Source organism: Lissotriton helveticus, chromosome 10, assembly GCF_964261635.1.
Source record: "Lissotriton helveticus chromosome 10, aLisHel1.1, whole genome shotgun sequence".
NCBI classification, from domain to species: Eukaryota; Metazoa; Chordata; class Amphibia; order Caudata; family Salamandridae; genus Lissotriton; species Lissotriton helveticus.
Window position 1 is genome coordinate 127,600,933 of NC_136071.1, and position 22,821 is coordinate 127,623,753.

Genomic DNA, 22,821 nt, shown 5'->3' on the forward strand with positions numbered 1-22,821 from the left:
TCCCAATAGCGTCTAGGAGAGCTATTTGGCGATAATTGATAGGTAAGTTCCTATCGCCCTTTTTAAACAACGGAACCAAAATACTCCCCTTCCAGGATGCTGGAATATATTTTTTAAGGTAACAAATCCTAAAAAGAGGAAATAGGATTTTACTCCAGGATACTGGATTTTGTTTTAAGACTGATATCGGGAGTTCATCAGGACCCATGGCACCTGATGAACGCATGTCTCTTATAGCTAATTCTATAGATAGTTCTGAGGGGTATTCAGTTATAGGGGTAGTATTTTCCTCAATTCCCCTAAGTTGCACATGCCGATCATTTTTTGCATACAGACTTAAGATGTAATTAACCCAGGTTTGTTCGGAGATAGGAATTGGAGATGGGCGCACTCTAGAACCACATCCCTCCCCAATAAGGGTCCAGAATTGTCTAGAGTTCCCATGGACAGCGGCTTCTCGCAGTCCAATCCATAACAGGTCCTCTTTTTCTCTTTTCATTTTTTTCTTTAACCTGCTCCTCCTCCTTTTAAGAAGAGATATTTTCTGGGATCTTTCTACTGCACCACATATATATTGTTCCCTCACCAGTTTATTTATTTCCTTATTAAGGGAAACAACTGCTTTTGGGAGGATTTTTTTTTCCTAATTAGGTTCGATTTTTTAACGGCAGAGATGACCTCCTTTATAAAAACATCAAAAGAGCACTGTTCCACCCCCTGCCAATTGTTTAAATTGGATAATGTTTTTTCAAGAAGGGGTTCTAGACCCTCCACCCTAAAAAGTTACAATGTGATGAACAAGCACGCCTTTTTGTTAAAAAAAAAAAAGGAAAAGTGACGGACATTCACAATTTGCTCTCTAATGCTCTGCCTTCTAAGCCTCTGATGGATAGAAAATCCACTGACTGCCATATTGACTGCATGCACCAAATCCAACACTGATAACACAGTCATCCCCTATTATAAAGATTCATTTGCCTCATTGGGTGCCCTTCCCTTTTGCACACTATTTCAATTAATAAAGTCAGGCTCTCCTCTAAACCCTCTCCCCTGGCCAAGATCAGTAAACTTGGTCTGGACCTTTTATACATTTTGGTCACTCCCCTTAGTTCCTCCTTACAAGAGGGGTAGATTCCCCAGGCATGGATCGTGCTATGGTCCTGCCTCTATTGAAGAAACTCAGTCTGGATGCTTCCAAGTGGTCTAAATATAGGCCAATTTTGCAGCTTCTTCTGTTCTCTAAAATCTTGGAGAAACATGCCAACCACTAAATATCTGCCTTTATGGAATTGTAGAATTTTCTCCATGTGTCGCAGTCTGTCTTTTGAACTGGCTTCAGTAATGAAGTCTCATTACTGAGAGATACTGGGCAACTCAGACGGTTGTTGAATAATGGCAGTATGTCAGCACTCATCCTGCTTGACTTGAGCACGGCTTTCAATACCGTACCTCACTTGACTCTTCTAGAAAGACTTGAGAACCGGGGTCTCCAATCCACAGCTTTGTAATGGATGACCTCATTCTTGCAGGATCAGACATTTTAGTTCTTTTGAACTAAGTATGTGTCATTAATAGAACTTACAGTGCAGGTGTTATGGGCACTGCTCTAAACTGGCTCGCCTCTTTCTTGAAAGACAGGACCTTCCAACTCTGTGATAGATGCTGCTTATTGGATGTCTTCCATTTGAAGTGCGGAGTACCACAGGACTCATCCCTAAGCCTGACTCTTTTCAACATATATTCTAGTCCAATTGGAGACATAGTACAATCATTCAGGATATACCTGGTTTCATATGCAGATGACACCCACTGGTGTTTTCTCTAACCCAGGGAGATGACTCATAATCACTCACACTAGTACACTGTCTGGAGTGAGTAGCTAGATTGCTGGCAGACTCCTCCCTCAAACTAAAGGGGGAGAAAACCAAGCTGCTGGTACTGGGCAATAACCTCGATATTCACCTCAACCTGAGCTGGCCTGATTTCTTAGAGCGCTCCTCTTCTCCCAAATCAGTTACTAAAATCCTGGGGGTATGGCTGCATGCTGCTAAGGCATTCTCAGAATGCTCCCCAAAATACTACACCTATTCCCCTTCCTAGAGGTATGTGACCAGGCACTTATCCTCTCCCGCCTGGACTATGAGAACTCCCTATGCTTGGGAGCCCTAAAATTGGTCTTCAAAAAACAAGTGGTGCAGAAGGCATCATCCTGAGCTCTGCTGAATATTCGTAAGCACAACTCTGCCCAGCAGGCTCTGGCACCCAGCCTTGGGTTCCAGGCGAACAGCGGGTAAAATTCAAAACCCTATGCATAGCTCACAGGGCACTCCAAACAGAAGGCCCGATTATGCTCGGACCTCTGGCGTTCCCTTATATGCTTGTTGGAGCCCTCTTTTCCACTAAAGCCTGCTTGGTTACCATTCCATGTATAAAACGAGCAAGAAGCGTAGGGCGGTCGTTTGGATACACGGTGGCCAAATTATGAAATACCTCCCCCCCTCCCAATGAGACTTACTGATAATGAACTCAAATTCCGTAAACTTCAAAAAAACGTGGGTACTTGATAACTAGTTTACCCCTGAGTACTTAGACGGGCTCGGTGTCACATTGCTAGCTCTGGGATGCCTACGGGTCTCCATACGCTCTACAAATACACTTAGAAGAGGTTTCACTCTTTCTTCTGGAGTGCCGCATTGAAACACGCTGCCTGATTCACTGAGAAGCTGCCAATCTAGGTCCTAGGTCCTAAATCGGCAGCTTCTCAGTGAATCGGGTAGCCTGTTCCAACGCTTGGGGCCGAAGGAGGAACATTTACAACCCCCAATACAGGCTATTTTGACACTGGGGCCCTTACAGATGTGGCAGTTGCTCGACTGAAGCGAGCAATTTGGGCAGTAATGTTCCACAAGCTGTTGCAGGTAAAGTGGACCAACATTAGACCTAACTTTATGCATATATCATAGGGCTTTAAACTGTATGTTTGTCCGCCAGAAGCCAGTGGAGATCATGAAGAAGACGGTCACAAAAACCTGGATGTTCACTCTTCTTTCTCTGGCTAATTACCTACATTTGTCTAGCGGTAGGAAGCCTTTTTGGGTAGCTATGGGCTATATATACACGACTATAATAACTAATTGTATAATCATAATGGTGCGCCTGTCGATTGAACTTTATTTTTTATATCCATTTTCAATCACCTCTATTTTAGATCAATGATGACAGTATTGTCTTGTGTAGGATTTTATGCCCTACTTTACATTAATTGATCACATTCATATTTTTAGATGCCTTCCGAAAGCTTTCAAGTTGTTATTGCTGCTCATCCCACTTTTACTTTTCTTCGGTAAGTAAATACTTTCTATTTTGCTGAATTATGTAATAAACTGTTTTAACTTAAAGATCTATTTTGGTCATTAAGACACTGTTTTCAACCTACTGATACACTCAAATTATTATTTGTAGTGTATTTTGTTTGGTTGCAGTTTAGTTTAAGGTGCTGCATTATCAAATTCAGTAAGGATTCATTTTAGAATATTGCAAATTCCAGAAACCGATCCAGCCTCTGGTAGGTTTTGGAAGGCACTTCCTAGCTTTGAATATGATGGCATTTGCACCTAATTGTATAAGTCTGTGGATTAATTGTTTCAGAATACCTGTATGTCATGACAATTTATTTTGTCACTATGATGCAAAAAGGAGAAGACAAGTATGTTTCTTCCTAGGCAATAAAGTTGTTGACGGACACATTTTACAAGAATTGTTTAATTTGCTGGCTGCCAAAATGTGTGGCTGTTCCCATCACTCCCAAACCCACTTCAGCATTTTTTTTTACATTTTTGTACTGTCCATTGTGGAATGCCATTGCCATATTGTAATGCCTTCTATACAACCATTTACTAGCAATTCCTGGGCAAACCTGATCTTTCAAATTAAATTTATGTAGAAGTATGAAGCTGGTCAGAGTATTAGTCCCACAATTCTGTAACACATTTGAGGAATCCACCCAGGCTTCTATCCTTGAAGAGAGTGTAGTACAATAGTCTTTTCATGGATGCTTTCCCTTCTCATGGAGACAATACTAAGAATCAACCCCATCCTACCCCCTTCAAGAACAGGCGTGATCAGGACCCACAAAACTGTGTCTGCAATTTGTTTCAGTTTTTTGGAGTTCAATAACTAGCAACCCCCACCTTGCAAACGAAAGTACAGTGAGTAAGTCGTAAGTACTTGTAACCACTTCCAAGTGGTCAAATTAACACAAGCTGGGAGGGGTGTTCCCTGCAGCACAAAATGGTGATCGCATGACTGCCGCACTCTGGGGCCGGTGCCATATATCCTGCATTTACCCTGCCCTTGCAGCATCCATCCAACAAAAATAGGATCCCCTCCTCCCCCAATGGCTCACCAACAACCCCACCAGTTAGTGAGGTATGGGAGAGAGGATGCTTGAGTACTCAGTTGGGGGCCTGCTATGACTGATTTTTATGCCAGCCTTGGCCGGCGGTAGCAGACATAGAGCTGCCTGAACCGGCTTGGAGAGAATCATCTCAAGCTGTGTGGCGTAGTACTAGTCCACTTCCCGGCGAGTTCATACGAGATTTTGATATTCTGGGAGGTGGGCACAGGCGGGCCCGTAGGCTTCACTGTGAGGAAGGTGGTGCCCTGCTCTGGGCTTTGGGAGTCGGTTGCCGGGTTGTGCAGAGCCTGCAGTGCCTCTCTCAAATTTTTCACAGACCGCATGAGCACATCAGCAGCGGACCTTGTGTGTCCCTGTGTCAAGCCTCAGAGGAGCGGGGCGTTTGGTGCTCTGTGACCCAGGCATGCCACAAACAAGCAAGAAGGGCCCACATGCCTGACATTTTATTTTGTGTCCACCCAGATCAGACCCCCTGCCTGCTGCATATAATCATCTTGGCAGTGGGGCATAAACTGGGACGGGGTGCAGTTGCCTCCTCTCCACACTGCACCCAGTATCTGCCACCCCGTCCGCCTCAACAGCCTCTGTATTCATAGGGTAGGTGTGCCAGCTCCCTTCTCTTGTGACACTATAGATGGACTACTTTGGCCAGTAGAGTGCTGATCATAGAAGAAAGAGACACTGCATCTACTGGCTCTCATATGCTGAGTTGGTTTTGAAACCAGGAGGTTGGGACACTGTCCGGAGAGAGTCCATGGATGGATGACTCACTAAGTGGCAGAGGCAGCCTGCTGTATTTGCTTGACTTAAAGAACTAATTTGGATAGAGATACTTCTGGGGAGGAATTGTTATGGGGTGGGAGAGGGAGTTTCTACTTTGGTTGGTTATGGCACTAGGCAAACATTAGCTTTCAAAGCGCTTCCCAGATGCATCAGCCGCCGCCACACATTAGAGACCCTAACCATTTGAACTTCTTGTTGTGGAATGATAATGGCTTCCTTGTTTAAAATTAAGAGGGAGTCCCCGGGGATCGTCTTAGTGCAAGAAACGCACCTCCAAGGTGTCCTTGGGGAGATACAGTAACTCTAGGGTACCCCACACAGGCTTCACAATAGGCTCCAGAGGAGTGGGAGTGATGCTACGCAAGTCCTTCTCTTTAAGACTACTACAGTTCACACAGGCAACATGGGTCTCTAAGTCATTTTAGAGGGGACTCTAAAGGAACACCCATGGACTTTTTGTTGTGTTTACGCTCCTCCTTCACTGGTCACAGGCACACTGCAAGTGCTGTCAGATGACGTGCTCCAAACATTAGCTGGGGATTTAGTGATTGGGGGCAACTTTAATTGATTCATTTACAACTTTCTAGATGCCGAAACACGTGTCCCTTTGATGATCATTGGTTTTGAATAAATGGGCCGCTTCCTTGGGCCTAGTCTATGTATGGAGCACCTGTCATCCTGGCGAGTGATACTACACACACTATCGAGCCATAGCTATTACAGGGTAGACAACTTGTTTATGCTACCAGTAGAATCCGTGAAATAGCAGGTGCACACGTCCTGCCTAGAGGTCTTTTAGACCATAATTCAGTTAAAACGTTTTTTCATGCTCCCAATAGAGTACCTTGGAGCATATGGCGTCTGAGCTCCTGGTGGTTGAAAGACAGTGTCTTTGCGGATCTCGTCCGCGAAGTGATTGAGAAATACTTTGAGATCACACTCCGTCAGCAGCATCCCAATTACACTGTGGAAAGAATACAATGCAGTAATAAGAGGTACAACCCTTTCATTGGTCTCCATACATCCAGCTTTTTAATTGATGTTTCTTTTCTTCCTCACCACTGAGCCCATTCACAATCGATCACTGTTTTCCATTTTGTACACATTTTTGCTGATGTCTTGTAGAGGAGTTCTAGTTGGAAAGGGTTGTGGTTCCAGATGGGTTCTCCCAGTAAAGTCACATGGCGAGAGACTCGCAAAACAATCTCTGTGCATTTGCCTTATTTGGGAGTTTGGGTTACAAGGCATTAGAATTCTCAGAATTGCTGTAGCTGCCAGATTTACCCTTCAAAGATGTTATTTGCCTTTTATTCAAATAATGGCACTGATGCTGGGTCTTCTCTATAGAAGTCCTATCTTTGCTATCCATTGCTACGTTAAGGCCACCTTGCAGGATATGTCCTGTTCACTGCCCACTGAAATCTGAAACATTTCCAGAAGAACCCTCCACAGGAAGCTCCCCTGTACTATATTGGGAGCTTTCGATAACATTCAAGGGCATTTTCCGGTCCTCTAGTAGTGCAATTACAACTCTGTACCTCCTTCCCTTGTCAATTGTAGTTTCTGAAATGCAAATTTAAAATGTTTGCTTACGGTTCCCCAACTGCACTGCTTGGGTTTTTTTTTCTTTCATTAATTGGAAGGACTATATTTTTTGTCCGGCATTTGATCTTTAATATATTCACATGCTTATTTACTTTTTTTTTTTTTTTTAAACCGCTTTAATTATTTTTCAAAGACAACAAGTGAACAGCAGATATCGGAGTACAAGACATGCAGTACATCGGGTACATTTCTGGCAGACTTATTAATAGCAGAGCATCAAACATATGATTTGCTAGAACCCAACCAAAGTGCATCCACCCAACATATTCAGACATGTCACAAGGCACTAGACCGCTACGCAGTATCCTTCTCCCCCACTGTGTGGGTCTCCCTCACCCTCATAGTCCCTGTTGCCACTGTCTGTGGAAGCCGTAGTTGACCACGGGTCTAGAAGCGTGCCACAGAGCTCCCTCCAGACTGCGAGATCGTCATTTACCTTGTTGTCTCTCCTACTAAGCATCATGTGGGTTTCCTCTTCTATAGCCTATTCTTGTATGTCTTTTCACTAGTAGGCAAATTCGGGTGATCTCTGACCCATCCAAGTGATGACTGTCCTGCATTGGGCCAATGCCAATTGTAAACATTTATATGCCACTGTCTTGTCCCTTGGACGTGTGACGTTGCTCAATAGGCAGCACTGCGTTGTCAGTTCAAGGAGGTAATTGCACCTTTCTTTTTAAATCTGCAAACATCAGGGTCCAAAAACACTGGACCTCATGGCATAGAGGGCAGCTGTCCGATCTGGAGGACATTCGATGTAGGTCTCAAGGGTGAGATAATTCCTGTGCAGAAAATTATAGTGAACCAGCTTGAGGCGGGCATTGCATGATATCGTGTGTGCAAAGCTATTAATGTGGACTCAAGCCCCATTGTCCAGAATTAACTCCAGATCTGCATCTCTTGCTTTCCTTGACCGCAGAAGGGGCCCAACTGTAACTGTTCTCATGACCATATAGAGGAGTGTGATCAAGTGTGGGCCAGAACTGCAGGTTAAAATTATGCCTAGAGTGTGTAGGTACAGGGGCAGCAGGGTGGGTAAGCCACGTTCCTCGTGCCGTGTTGGCTAAACCAGCTTGGTGTATGAAGTGGCTGGGTCCAAGTGTAAAGGTAAGACAGGTCTCTTTGAATATGAACGTCTCTCTGGGGTACAAGTCCCCAAGATGCTCACACCCGCCCTCGGCCATGCTTGGACGCTTGGAAAGACATGTTGACCATCATTTGTTGTATGGGTTTTAGTATCCAGAGTGGTAGTTCTCAATGGAACCGGCCTTTTTCGGCACCGACTAGGAGAAGCACTGCCACAGTGCAGACCTATGTCAAACTATGTGAGGGGCAATTTGTGGGGCACCCGTGCCCTCCATCAGGAGTTCTGAATGACATCTGTCCGGGACCCTGCCTGCCAGCAGGTGTTTCTCCTAATTATCATCTGGGCCCAACATTCTGGCGGCGTGCCTTAGGTGAGCAGCATAGTAGTATAGGTAGTCGCAGGACCTCGAGCCCCTGTTTTTCATACAGTTGTATCAACATCAAGGCCACCCTGCATATATTCAAATGCTTGATTTATTCTTTTGTCAATCTGGGATTTCCTGGCAACCTTTAAATAGCAGTCAACAATGTTAAAATAGTCGAATGCTTCATCAGCGGTGGTTGGTTGCATATTCATTTCATTTGAAAAATTCCAAACTCCAGTCAATGAGGGTTGGAAGTGTGGAGATTTCTTACCCCTCCTAGCAGCCACCATTGCTCAGATGTTCTGCTGCACATTGTGCATAAGAGAGTAATTGATAAAAACTTTGCTCTAACCTGTGTTTGACCTTAAATTGGTAACAAGACTACAGACAGCCCTGTCTTCAGCTACATCAAACTGTGTTGTTTTTGGAGAGTTTCTGGAATTTGTACCTACCACTAGGCCAAAGGGGATTGTCAACTGTTGCCAACTGCTGCAATGGCTGAGAAAGGAAATGATCTCTCCAAGTCCTGGTGTGTCTGTGGGGAAAAAAACCTACACTAATGATCCTCATAAGTTAGCTTATTGAGTTTAAATTAATCATAAAAAGTCTCACTGCTACATCTGCCAAACATTCCCTTCAAAGGTGCTTAAGGATAGAGAAAGGAGGTTGGCTCTTTATGTACTTGAAAAGAAAGGAAAATTCTGTGAAAGTGCCCAACAAGCACTGCCATAAATGACGTCCCAAAAAGCAAGAATCAGTAATTTTCTGGATTTTACTTCAAATTCATCTGCTTGAAAAAGGTAGCTGCTAACACTAGAAAATGGATTAAAAAGGTTGAGGAACAACCTGAGCCAAAAATTGCACGACTGACATCTTGTCAGATTTTACCAAGTCGTCAACGGCCAGTGTGTCCTCCTTGACCAGAAAGACCTTGTAGTAAGCAAGCATCTGAAAGAGACACGCTAGTGATAGATTTCTTATCTTACTATACCCCCTGGCATCAGGCTGGATCCTGAAAGTTTTTCTGCTTAGCAGTACCTATGCGCGCCAGTAGGTGGCGTCCTGCAGCTCGGCGTCCGTCACTGGCGTCATAGGCGGCGAGATGACATCACTCAGAGTACTTAGGCGCAACCCATGCATGCTGACGTCAGTTCTTTCTTTTTCGGCGCCAAAAGCGAAGATCCGGATTGAGCACGTACCTCTGTCGCTTTTTGACCACTTTTTTTTAGACTTTTTGTCTCCCTCTCTTATCTCTGGTGCACATAGGGATGCCGGGCTTTAAGTCTTGTGGGTCATGCCAACGTAACATGTCGGTGGTGGACCCCCATGACGTCTGCCTCTACTGCCTGGAGAATGACCGTGACTCCTGGGATTGCCGGCACTGCCGGGCCATGGCCCCGAAGGCTTTGCGGGAACAGCGCCGGAAGTTGCTGGAGGCCCGGCACTCCTCTCACCACCGCTCCGGGTCTAGGGGCTGTTCGCGGGACCGGAGCCGTCGCTCCTCTGACTCGAAGTCATCACCTTTGGAATCTGCTAAGCGACGCCATAAGAAGAAGTTGAAGAAGCGTGTTTGTTCTCAGACGTCCCCCCGTCACTCCCCGGAGGTGGACATGGGTAACAGGGGCTCCACCCCTGCGGCTCCTCTGGAGCCTGGGAATCCCGCGGCCTACCTGCTATACCCCGGTCCATCGGTGACTCCCGAACAGTTGCAAGAGTTTCTTACTGCCATGGGCCGCCTGTTTAGGCTTCGGGCTCCCGCCGGCACACCTACGGGCCGTCCCGTGTCCAGATCCTGTTCACCTGGCGGCACTGCCTCTGGCGCCAGCCTTGGCACCACTGGATCCAGCGCCCTCGGCTCCGGCGCCACACGGTGCAGCTCCGCTTGCCCCGGCGCTGCCCATGCTCCCGGCCCCAGTGGCACCCCTGACTCCGCCACAGGCGCCGCACTTTGTGCCGGTTATCCCACACCTGCCCCGGTTCTTGGACCTTTTCGTTCCGACCTGGGATCCGCATTGGGATACTGCTCTGGTTCGGCCCCGGCCGGCGCTGCTCCTGGCACAGCTCCCGGCGCCACTTGCCCCTGCTCCGCTTGCCCCCGCTCCGGCCCTGCCGCCGCGGCCAGCTCCTTCTACCACGGAGGCGGATGAGGATTGGGACGGTTTTGAGGATCCCCTTGCGCGGCAGTGTGCCTCCGAGCAGGATTGGGTAGATGACCTCCACAATGCGGGCGAGCTAGATATATCCTCTGACCCGGGGTTTGCATCACCTCGCCTCCATTATGGAGGAGGGAGCTTCTTACACTATGGTGCTACGTCGAGCTGCGGAGGCTCTCCACCTCTACCTCCCCACGGTGGCCCTTAAGACCAACCTCCTTACGGAGGTGCTCCAGGCGGCGCCTATGTCATCTGAGCCGCTGCTCCCCTTCAATGAGGCCCTTACCGAAGTCCTTTTGGGCACTTGGTTGCGGCCGGCCTTAGGGGCTCCGGTGAATAAGAAGGTCGCTAGGCGCCATCGCCCGGCGCTTGGTGATCCGGCCTTCTTGAACACTCACCCCACGCCTGGTCATTCAGGCCTCTACGTCGCAGAGTGCCTTTCTCATGGCTCCGCCGGATAAGGACTCTAAGAAGCTGGACCAGTATGGCAAGATGTTCTCCTCGGCCAGCTTGGGGTTGCGATCAGTAAATCCCGCCTGCTGGTTGGGTCGTTACTCCCATGCGGTGTGGGATTCGGTCGCGGAGGTCCTGCCTCAGTGCAGGCTGTCCTTTCCCCGGCGATTGCGGAGGGCAAGGATGCAGCGAAGTTTGCCAACAGGTGTGGTCTGGACATGGCTAATTCCTTAGGCAGGGCTATTTCCAGTCTGACGCCTGGGGATATTCGAAGGTAAGGAATCTAATACTAACTACTGTTTCCTACAGATATATCGTTACCGAAGGTAAGTAACTTGTGCGTTAGGTGGTGACCAGGATTTGATTATTTTGCCAATCAATGTTGTCCAGTTTGCACAATATGTCCTTGATGTACGATGGAAGATTTTCCATTAGTGGTTGTAGGTCTGGTTTGCAAATTCACCCAGGCAAGATGCATACTGAGGAAATGCCTGCTATCCTTGGTCAGCGCTGGGGCAAAAACATTTTTTTTAATTTCTCTCTTGAAGGCACTAGAGAGATACCCTGGTTGAGGCTTTTATGAATTGATAGCTTTTTTTTCTTCAAAATTAAGTAAGGTTACTGTATCATTCTTCTAAATTTGTTTATAGTTTGGTAATTTTTGTGGGGGTTTTTTTGGTCAATGTCTTGTAACATTTTTGTATCATCTACTTGGTTCTGGACATCCTGGATTTAGTCATTGACATAAGCTTACATTTCCACCCTTTTCTGCTTATTTATTGAGGGTTTCCGTGGCTGGAAAGTGCTACTTGGTTTGTTATAATTTTTTTGTGTGTGCGCAAGCTCTCAGATTATTTTTTCCTGCATGGGGATTGGAGGCCCCCTGCCTTGACCACGGCTTTATCAAACGACTGAACCTCATTTGCGCTATCTTCTCCCTGATTCTGAAAGACTCCATCATCACAGTCCCCTACGCGAACGCTTGGAAACACGCCACAGTACTCTTCCTTTTCAAGAAATCCTCATCAGACCTGAAGACTCTAGCCATCTGCTGGCCTATCAAGTCGTAAATAATTCCCTGTGAAAATTACTGATCTTACACCAGCGCTACATACAGACACAAACGCTGCAAGCACTCGTAACCCCAATCTTCAGTGAGCAGATGCAGCAAAGTATACTGGCTCGTTAGATCTAAAAAATTTAATAAAGAGTCAATCGATGTATCATATGTCCTTACATCTCACAAGCTAAAAATCCATTGCATAAAAAGACTACACAAATTTATTTTTAAATATATAGAGAGTACACAAAAACAATTTAAAAGAGATTAAACATACAAGACAATTACATCTGTCATTAGTTTAAGCTAGCTTGTATGAATCACACACAAAAAACATGATAAACAACCCCTTTTCTAATGTGCTCATCTGTTCCTCTAACTTACCACAGTATATCCGTCGACGCTTTTCAGTAGATAATGCAATTTGTGACCACCTTCTTCAAGACGGTAAGGATATTTCTCTCATAAGAATGTCAACTTGACATTGAAAAGTGCAAGCGAGGAAAAAGGTTTTGGGAACTCCTTGTGCGCCGCAGAGTGGAGAAAAATTTGCAACCGGAACAGAGTTCACTGCCCAGGGTTAGTGCTAACTGCAAAGTTATGTTAATGTACTCCCTATATTGTGTTATATTGCTTTGCAACATCCTTAATTTGAAATGCACTTATACTAAAAGGAGAAAAAGTGTATTCCATAACTTAACTTTCTTGGGATAGTTTACCCCTAAGTTCCTGTCGTTCTTTGGCTTCCAAACCACTATCTCTACAAAAATCTTCACTTACAAAGTTTAACGTTGTCCAATGAAGAGTCTGATGTGCCTTTTGATAAAAAAATAATTTTTGGGGGACCTTCATCTCTATTTAGTCCAGCAAGAGTTTCCTGGGTATCAAAGTATATCAATCAATCAGGCTTTAGAAAGCATGGCAAATCACCTGTGTGGGTCTCAAGGCGCTGGAGTTGCTAGCTGCTTCACGGAGAAAGCAGTGAAAAATGAGGCAAAAGCAGGAGAAAGCACCAAGAAAAATGGGGGGAAGGACGGAGAAAGCAGCAAAAAATTGAGGGGAAGCAGGCAAAAGCACGTGAGAACTGGGTCTTGGGCCTGCTCAATGGGGATCGTACTGCGGCCTCTATTAACTAGGTCCTGGGAGGGGTTCCCTGAGGAGGTGGGTGGGGCTAGTCGGGAGGCGGGAAAATGGGCGGTAGGTGGGAACAGTAAGTGAGGGGGAAAAATAAGCTGAAGCTGGAAAATCACTTAGAAAAATGGGGGAAAGGAAGGAGAAAGCAGTAAAAAACGAGGTAAAAGCAGGAGAAAGCACTCACAACAAGCATTGGAAATGCAATAGGTCTCGCATTAGAAAAGTTGGAGCTATTGGTCTTGTAAATGTAATAATTTTTTAAGTTATGTTTATGTTTTTATAATAGCAAATGTATTCATTTTGTTATTGTAAATGCCAATATTTATAGAATTTGCAAATGTGACACCTATAGCATTATTTAACATCTTTTTGTGACATTTGTAATAAAGCTTGAAACATTGAGAGAACATATTTGAACAAGTGGTGCTGTGGTGGTGCTGAGTGATAATGTGGTGGTGCTGAGTAATGCTGTGGTGGTGCTGTGGTGGTGCTGAGTGGTGTTGCTGAGTGATGCTGTGGTGGTGCTGAGTGGTGCTGTGGTGGTGCTGAGTGGTGGTGCTGAGTGATGCTGTGCTGGTGCTGAGTGATGCTGTGCTGGTGCTGAGTGATGCTGTGCTGGTGCTGAGTGATGCTGTGCTGGTGCTGAGTGATGCTGTGCTGGTGCTGAGTGATGCTGTGGTGGTGCTGAGTGATGCTGTGCTGGTGCTGAGTGATGCTGTGCTGGTGCTGAGTGATGCTGTGCTGGTGCTGAGTGATGCTGTGCTGGTGCTGAGTGATGCTGTGCTGGTGCTGAGTGATGCTGTGCTGGTGCTGAGTGATGCTGTGGTGGTGCTGTGCTGGTGCTGAGTGGTGCTGTGGTGGTGCTGAGTGATGCTGTGCTGGTGCTGAGTGATGCTGTGCTGGTGCTGAGTGATGCTGTGCTGGTGCTGAGTGATGCTGTGCTGGTGCTGAGTGATGCTGTGCTGGTGCTGAGTGATGCTGTGCTGGTGCTGAGTGATGCTGTGCTGGTGCTGAGTGATGCTGCGGTGGTGCTGAGTGATGCTGCGGTGGTGCTGAGTGATGCTGCGGTGGTGCTGAGTGATGCTGCGGTGGTGCTGAGTGATGCTGCGGTGGTGCTGAGTGATGCTGCGGTGGTGCTGAGTGATGCTGCGGTGGTGCTGAGTGATGCTGTGGTGGTGCTGAGTGATGCTGTGCCGAGTGCTGTGCTGGTGCTGAGTGATGCTGTGCTGGTGCTGAGTGATGCTGTGCTGGTGCTGAGTGATGCTGTGCTGAGTGATGCTGTGCTGATGCTGTGCTGGTGCTGAGTGATGCTGTGGTGGTGCTGAGTGATGCTGTGGTGGTGCTGAGTGGTGCTGTGGTGGTGCTGAGTGGTGCTGTGGTGGCGCTGAGTGGTGCTGTGGTGGCGCTGAGTGGTGCTGTGGTGGCGCTGAGTGGTGCTGTGGTGGCGCTGAGTGGTGCTGTGGTGGCGCTGAGTGGTGCTGTGGTGGCGCTGAGTGGTGCTGTGGTGGCGCTGAGTGGTGCTGTGGTGGCGCTGAGTGATGCTGTGGTGGCGCTGAGTGATGCTGTAGTGGTGCTGAGTGATGCTGTGGTGGTGCAGAGGGCAGAAAGGCACAAAAAACTAGTCTAACGGAGGGCAGAAGGACAGAAAAACAAGGGAAAAGCGAGTGTAACAGAGGGCAGAAGGGCACAAAAAACGAGTCTAACAGAGGGCATGGAAATTCAAAGAGGACTTTCCAGGTGGCATATGGACTCATAAGTACAGCACACAGAAAGTTAACAACACAAAAGGGTTCCAGGGACCAGAACTCACAATATGGCGCGAATGAGATACAAAAGTAGAGAAAAAGCACCCAACCACTTTGATGAAAGCAGAGTATATGAATTAAATACACACGGCACATACAAATGGGAGGAATAGAAGTAAGAAAGCAAGCCCAAGTAAAGTATGTTTGTCTTGAAAGGTTAAGGGAATGGACAGAATTGTGATCCTTGTCCGCTGCCAAATTGCATGTTTCGTGGATGGGCTTGACTATGAGCACACAAGCGAATCGACAAGCAAACCAGATCACCCCCATGTCAACAGCCAGGTTAATAGGAAAAATTAATACTCTACTTAGAAGCCAGCATTGTAGGGCTAAAATAGAATCCCTGGTAAGGTGCACAGTGATGTAAGTAGATGGTAAAAAGACAAGCAAGTGTAAGTACAGGCTGATATCAGCTTGTAAATCCCTAGATGTTAATTACTCTTGCGTGCTGCTACTAGAGAACATGCTCGTTGCTGTGGATGTCTGTTAACACGTCATCTGATGTTTGCAAGGCAAGCGTGGAGGCATAGAGAGAGGCTTTACACAAGGAGAGCCCTTGCCCCCATTAAAAGGTGCGGGATTCACAGGAATCCAACCATGGCAAGGTGCCTGAACAATATGACGGGGGCATAATACCACGTGCTCTGAGTTGCATTAAACAAATCAATGTTCTGGGACTTGCAGTTTTTGTTGGCTTAAATTGAACCAACTTAACTAAGAAACATTATAACAATGATTTATACAAAAGGCGAACGCTGCAACCGATGTCTTCCGAACAACGAGTGATTTGATAATGCAGAACAAGGAATTATTTTGGTATCCAGTCAGGAGGGGGGTAATTTCAAACAAGCAAAGCCGAGAGATTTGGCTTTTGTTGAAGAGATTGGTACAGTGCAAACGTGTAGAACGGATACAATTTGGGAACATTTTTACTTTATATCCTTGATGCAGTACATTGCAGAAAACGAGAAGCAGTGTACGTAAAACAGTGTAAATATTTTAAAGAAACGTTAAGGCCAAAGATGCATGGCATGGATTTCGGGAACGAACTTCTCTATGTTCATCCTTCATTACTGACATGGACATATTATTGGACAACCAAGAAACAGCCTTGAGAACAAGCGTTCATGTGAAGCAGGGGAGGGGGAGAAATGCGAGACAGAAAGTACCGCTGACCGGCCGTGGGCAGTGAATAATTAGGGGAGGAGAAATGCCCGAGGCCGAGCGAGCGCATGCTGGGGGAAGCTTCAGAAGCCAGTGGGAGGGAGTCTTGATTGCTTTGATGTGGACGCAGATGGTGCCTGTGGTGGGAAAAGCGCGTGCGTACAGCACACAGAAAGTTAACAACACAAAAGGGTTCCAGGGACCAGAACTCACAATATGGCACGAATGAGATACAAAAGTAGAGAAAAAGCACCCAACCACTTTGATGAAAGCAAATCGAGTATATGAATTAAATACACACGGGACATACAAATGGGAGGAATAGAAGTAAGAAAGCAAGCCCAAGTGAAGTATGTTTGTCTTGAAAGGTTAAGGGAATGGACAGAATTGTGATCCTTGTCCGCTGCCAAATTGCATGTTTCGTGGATGGGCTTGACTATGAGCACACAAGCGAATCGACAAGCAAACCGGATCACCCCCATGTCAACAGCCAGGTTAATAGGAACAAGTTAAAAAAAATTAAAGGAGAAACGCGAGACACGGCCTGGCGGCCGTGAAAGTGAAAGTTGAGAGGGGGGAGGAGAAACGCGAAGTGAAGTGAATAATTAGGGGAGGAGAAATGCCTTCCTGAGGCCGAGCGCACGCTGGGGGGGCACGCGCTGGACAGGGAGAGGGTGGGAGGACTTTAAGTGAAGAGCCAATGAAAGAACTTTAAAAAAGTGCATGTGGCGAGAATGCGCGTCCTTGTGTTCACGTGAACTGCATGAAATCGCCCGATGGTTAAGCTCTGGTTAAGCCCCAATATCTCTTGCAAGCTCAATGCGCAAGCGCATTGACATGCGAGACCTAAAAACGGGGGAAACAGAGAAGAAAGCAGTAAAAGAAACCAGGAGAAAGCAGTAAAAAACGAGGGAAAAGCAGGAGAAAGCATTCAGGAAAACTGGGAGAAAGCAGAGCCGTGCAGCAGGAAACGTGAACAGGAAACATGTAGTTCTGCACCAGATGGGGCACGAGATCTGGAAACCTTCTCGCAAGGAATTGTATTGGTCCTGCTCATGTCCAACACACATGGGGGAACAACATCTAAGATGCTTCCAGCAAGCAATTGAAAACATTGTAAAATGGCCTTCATGTTGAGTACACAGCCAATCGCACTTAACTGCAGGAAGCACATACATTAGCTGTCCTCAAACAAGGACAGTACGTTTGAGCTACAGTGCCAGCTGTTAAAAACAAGCATTTGCAATGCAATAGGTCTCGCATTTGAAAGACTTTGAGTTATTGGCATTGTAAATTACACTGCCTTTTATTTGTGTTTTGAACATCTGCAAATGGCGCGTAAACACGCACATTGTACTTATAGTCCTTTTTTACAAGAAGTAAGGCTGGCAGTAAAAAAGTCACATTTGCTGGCAGCCTTTCTTTTTATAAGCAAGTACGATAATTACAAAGTACGTGTTTACGCATCCTTTGCAGGTTTTTAAAAACATAAATAAAAGGCATTGTTATTTACAATGGCAATAGATCAAACGCTCACAAATGTGAGACCTATTGCATTGCAAATACTTGTTGTGGAAGTACTGAAGGGATTTTGGGTGTAACTAAAACTCTGTAGTCTGCTTCCCCCTGAGCTTCTACCCTGCTGCCTTCAGATCAGATTAGTAGCATTAACAATGACGGTGAACTAAATAGAGGTACGTTCATAAAAGCACCAAAACAAACTCAATGTGCAGGTTTGGGTACAGCCAAATAACACGGGGAACTTGGCACATGGCGAATTGTCAACAAAAGAGGTGTAAAGAGGGAAAAAGACAATTAAAGGGAAAGAAACACAATGGCAGATTAAAAAAAAAGCATTTGCAATGCAAAAGGTCTCGCATTTGTAAAAGTTAGCTATTTTGTAGTAAATGACAATGTTTTTTAAGTGTGTTTTTGTTTGCAGTGGAGTGATTATTTAAAGAAAAAGTGTGTTCCAAAGCCATGCGTGCACCTTGGAGTTGTCAGACAAATAGTTTTTTTGCATTTAAAATGGGGTACTGGAGGGAAAACTACATGTACCAGAATGCAACAGGGAACTAGAATCTACACCCGTAACATAAAATATGTGGTTTCATGTTGTGTGAGTGTACAACAGGTAAACTGTGCATGAACATAACACGCAGTGTACATACAGAGAAATCGTAGGGGGTGAGTGTGGGGAAGCGAGAGGGGGTCAGATGGGTGGGCTGTGACATGGAACAGGACTCTGGATTAGTAAGTGAAGGACTAAGAGAGAGTTTGGTGAGCTGCGCATAAGAAAAGAAAGGCGCAGTCGCCATTGTTGAAGCTGAAGTGCAGCGTGTCGCACAGTTTTAAAAATACATAATATAAAGCGCGGCGTGCGTGCTGTTTCTAAAAAAAACAATATTAGCTTGTGTGCTGAATCGGAACAGATGAATGAGTGCTATTGATGATTAGTGGAGGCACTTACTTTGTTATTTTTGAAGCTGAAGCACGCCACAATGTTTAAAATAAGCTCAATATAAAGCGCGGCGTTCTGCGCTGTTTAAAAAAAAAACATAAGATGAAGCGTGCCTTGCTACGCTGCTTACATTCATTTTTTAGGCACAGGGAAATTACGTCATTTGCCCAGAATCACAGGATGATGAGCCGACACAGAGTTGCTACAGTCAGCAGCTCTGGCCGTAACACCACATCCTCTCACCCTCCTCCAGGCTGCGCTCACAAAGACCCCATGAAAAAACCAGCACCGCCTCTCCCCTACCTCCTCCACCGCCTAGGAACGCGCAGGAATGACTGCAAATTTGCAAAAAAAAATTGCCGGAAACGCGATAATGAATCCCGCCCCTCCCGGACTGGTGTCCTGACTCATGGTTGCCATGGCGATATATATATATATATATATATATATGTATTTTTTTTTTTTTAATGCAAGACTTTATTGGTTTTCCAATAATATACAAACGTGCGCCTACAACCCTGAGGCCGGCTGTTACTTTCACAAGTATCACGGAATCTGCGAGTATATAATACTTGTCGGGCTGTGAATCATTTTCGTACATACATATGTTATCATCTTGCTTTTCTATTTTATATTAACCAAACTCAAATTGTGACTCAATAATATAACATACGACATTCCTTGTCTCGACGATCTTTCAGTCTATCCTGCTAGGCATCACACTAGTTAACGGTATGGGCACCCACCCCCCACCCGGTAAGGTCCATAATAACAATCTGGGCAGTGGCCATGTCGTCCCATAGTTACAGTAACAACCCCAATTAATTACGGCAATCAATTAGTTATCCTCTGTCTCATCCTCAGAGCTATCCATATCATCTTCTGATAAAGGGTCACAAATGTCCCCCCTGTACGTGTTCCAAGGCTGCCAGACTTTGTTCCACTTGCATGGGTTAGCTCTTATTTTGTATACCGCCCGTTCTGTCACCATAAGCGCGTCCACATTTCTGCACCATTGCGCCAAGGTAGGAAGCTCTGCCGCCCCCCATTTCTGCGCAATGTCACGTTTGGCTGTCATGAGGCCTCTTGTAGTCCACAGCCGGCCATGGTACGATAAGTCATTAGGCCCCCCTACGTTCAACAGGCATACCCGGGGGTCAGGTGTTAGTGAGACCTCTAATGTCTGTGAAATGGTGCGCAGCACCTGTTGCCAGTAGCCCACGAGGGCTGGGCAGCCCCAAATTGTATGTATGAAAGTGCCTTCTTCTCCGCATCCTCTAAGACAGTTTGGATGGTCTGCTCTCTGTAGTTTGTGTAGTGTGGTTCGTGTATAGTATATCCTATGTAATATTTTCAATTGTATCAGACGGAACCTAGCCGACACGCCAGCCTCACGCGGTGACGCCATTGCTGCATTCCAATTTGACTCATCCAAAGCTCCTACGTCCTCCACCCATTTCTCCCGCAACTGCCCCAGCGAGTCGGGCAGGTTATTCAGCAATTTCCGGTACGTCAGGGAAGTCGCGCCTTCCTGCATGAAGTCTGTAAGTAAGCGGTCCTCAAGTGGTGAGGATTCCGGGATGTGTGTACCTGGTGGGATAGCTGCTTGTAGAGCGTGCGTAATTTGGACGTACCTAAACATTTCTGCGGGACCCATATCGTAGTGTTGTTAGAGGTATGAGAATGGGACCACCCCCTCTCCTGACCACATGTCACCAACCGTCGAAATTCCTATATCATCCCATCGGGTGAATCCTTTACTACGTCTTAAGTGTCCCAACACCTTCGTGTCCCATAATGGGGTCATCTTTGTTATAACTCCCCCCCATTTAAGTCTTGTCTGTGCTCTATACCACAGCGTTACTACATGTTTGGTGGGTCCTGTGAGTTTTCCAGCAGCACCCTTGTGATATAATGGTGCCAGTAAGCTATGTGTGCCGAGTTGAGCCCTGTCGGCCATGAATGCCGGGTCGGTCTGTGGGGCGTGTAGCCATTGGTTGATAATTTTAATCTGCGCCGCCCAGTAGTACAATTGCATATTTGGCAGAGCAATCCCGCCATCATACCAGCTCCTGTTTAGTTTTATATGTGCTATACGGGCTGGTCGATCACCCCACAATAAACCCGACATCACCGCCGTTACTTTTTGAAAATAACTCTGTGGTATTAGAAGTGGTGTTTTCGAGTATGTATAGGAAACGCGGCAGTGCCATCATTTTGAACAAGGCTGCCCTGCCCAGTAGTGTCATTGGAAGACCCTTCCAGTGTTTTACGTCGTTACGTAATCGCGTGAGGGGAGGCAGCAAGTTGGACTCGAAAAATGCTGCAGAATCCTGGGTGATGTATATTCCTAAGTATTTGAAGGAGGTGGTGGCCACTGCCAGAGGGCAGGTGTCAAGAAGCGCAGGGAGCGAGCCCTTCAGCACATAAATTATCGACTTCGCCCAATTAATAGTGTAGCCCGACGCTTGCCCGTGCATGTCACATAATGCCAGGAGATTCGGGATACCTCTCTCCAGGTCCGTCAGGTAAATCAGCATGTCATCTGAATACAGGGACACCCTATCTTCCCAATTGTCATTCCAGCGAATCCCCTTCAGCAGTGGCGTCGTTCTAATGGCGATCGCCAGCGGCTCCAGTACTAGCGCGAATAAGATGGGCGATAGCGGGCAACCCTGCCTGGTTCCCCTTGCCAGGCGAATCTCACGTGATATGTGTCCGTTCGCCACCACTCGTGCCATGGGGTCGGTGTATAGTAGTCTTACCCAGGAAATAAATTTGGGACCTAACCCCATGCGGGTCAGTACCGCAAATAGGTAGCGCCATTCCACCATATCGAATGCCATTTTGGCATCCAGTGACAGTATTGCTGCCGGTTCCGTCAGTGACGGCGCTCTTGCCAGCACCCCATGCACTCTACGGAGGTTCAGTGCCGTACTTCTATGCGGCATAAAGCCCGACTGATCTGGATGGATCAACTGCTCCAAGTATGGCAGCAGCCTGTTCTCTAACAGTTTCGCTAGGATTTTAGCTTCTGCATTGAGGAGCGATATGGGCCGGTAGGACGTACATTCGCTAGGTGGTTTGCCAGGCTTCGGGATAGCCACAATGGTCGCCATCCGTTGATCAAGGGGCATTGTGCCCTTCTCCCTACTTTCTTCATACATCCGTAAAAGGGGTTCACTCAGGGATTCAGACATCATTTTAAACCACTCAATGGGTATCCCGTTCGGGCCCAGAACCTTACCCGATCGAGTCGCGTTGATAGCCAATTGAATCTTTTCAACCGACAAGTCGGATTCAAGGTCGCTTGCCGCCTCCGTCGTCAGTGTTGGTGTTTGTACGTCGCGGAGGGCTTCCAACGCTATATCCTCTGTCACCTCTACTCTTGGGGTGTATACCTCCCGGAAGTGGTCGGCCAGTATGTCTACTATCTCATCAGGCCGTGTGTGCAATTCCCCGTTTACATCAGTTATGTGTAGTATGTTTCTACTACCCCCCTTCTTCTTGTCTAGCCATGCCAGGAGTTTACTCGCCTTGTCCCCTATGTCATACACCCTATGTGTGGTTGCTGCAATGTCCGCCATTATCTGGCGTCTCAGGTGGTCCTCGTGAAGGCGTTGGCGCAGTTGTAAGGAGTGAAATGTGTCATTTGTTGGGTTTGCCATATGGGATGCGTTTGCCCTGTCGAGCTCCAGCTCAAGCTCTACCAACTCCCTCCTTTGAGCGCGTTTATACTCTGTTATCGTGGCAATGGCTTGCCCCCTGAGGACTGTTTTGTAGGCTTCCCAAAGAACTGAGGGGGAGTCCACTGAGGTTAGATTTTCTTCAAAGTAATGTCGGGTTGCCTTCTTTAGGTCTTTACCAATCGATGGTATTTTTAAATACCCTGGATACATCGGATATATTCTCCTGCGAGTCCTCTCATGACTGGACAGAGACAGAGTTAGTGGTGAATGGTCCGAGATGCCCCTCGGTTTTATCTGCACGTCATCTACGGTAAGACGACCATTGCCTAGTGTGAGGAAATAATCAATTCTGGACAGGCTATTATGTGTTGCGGAATAGTAGGTGTATTGCTGTTCTTCCGGGTGCGTCTGACGCCAGATATTGACCAAGCCCTGTGCCTCCAAGAAGCAGCCGAATCTATTCGTGCCAGCCACTTGTGATCATGCAGGGAACCTATCACGCGTGTTGTGTAGGACTGCATTTAAATCTCCCCCCACCATTAAATCGCCTTCCGGAAGCTCTAGTAAGAACCTGCCGAGGTCCGGCAATGCCACGGCCTGTAGTGCCGGTGGGACATAGACCGATACCACGTTCAGCGGCCTGCCT

General features: G+C 46.6%; 1 protein-coding gene across 12 annotated transcripts in view; it reads left to right on the top strand.

Annotated features, from left to right (window-relative positions):
- SUN1 (Sad1 and UNC84 domain containing 1) overlaps nt 1-22,821 on the top strand; it is a 422,747-nt gene that overhangs the window by 265,008 nt on the left and 134,918 nt on the right. For all 12 annotated transcript variants that reach the window (XM_078664915.1, XM_078664910.1, XM_078664909.1 and 9 more), the window contains one exon: nt 3,285-3,343. In XM_078664915.1, coding sequence (XP_078521041.1) covers nt 3,285-3,343 — 59 coding nt within the window. The remainder of the gene's footprint in view (nt 1-3,284; nt 3,344-22,821) is intronic.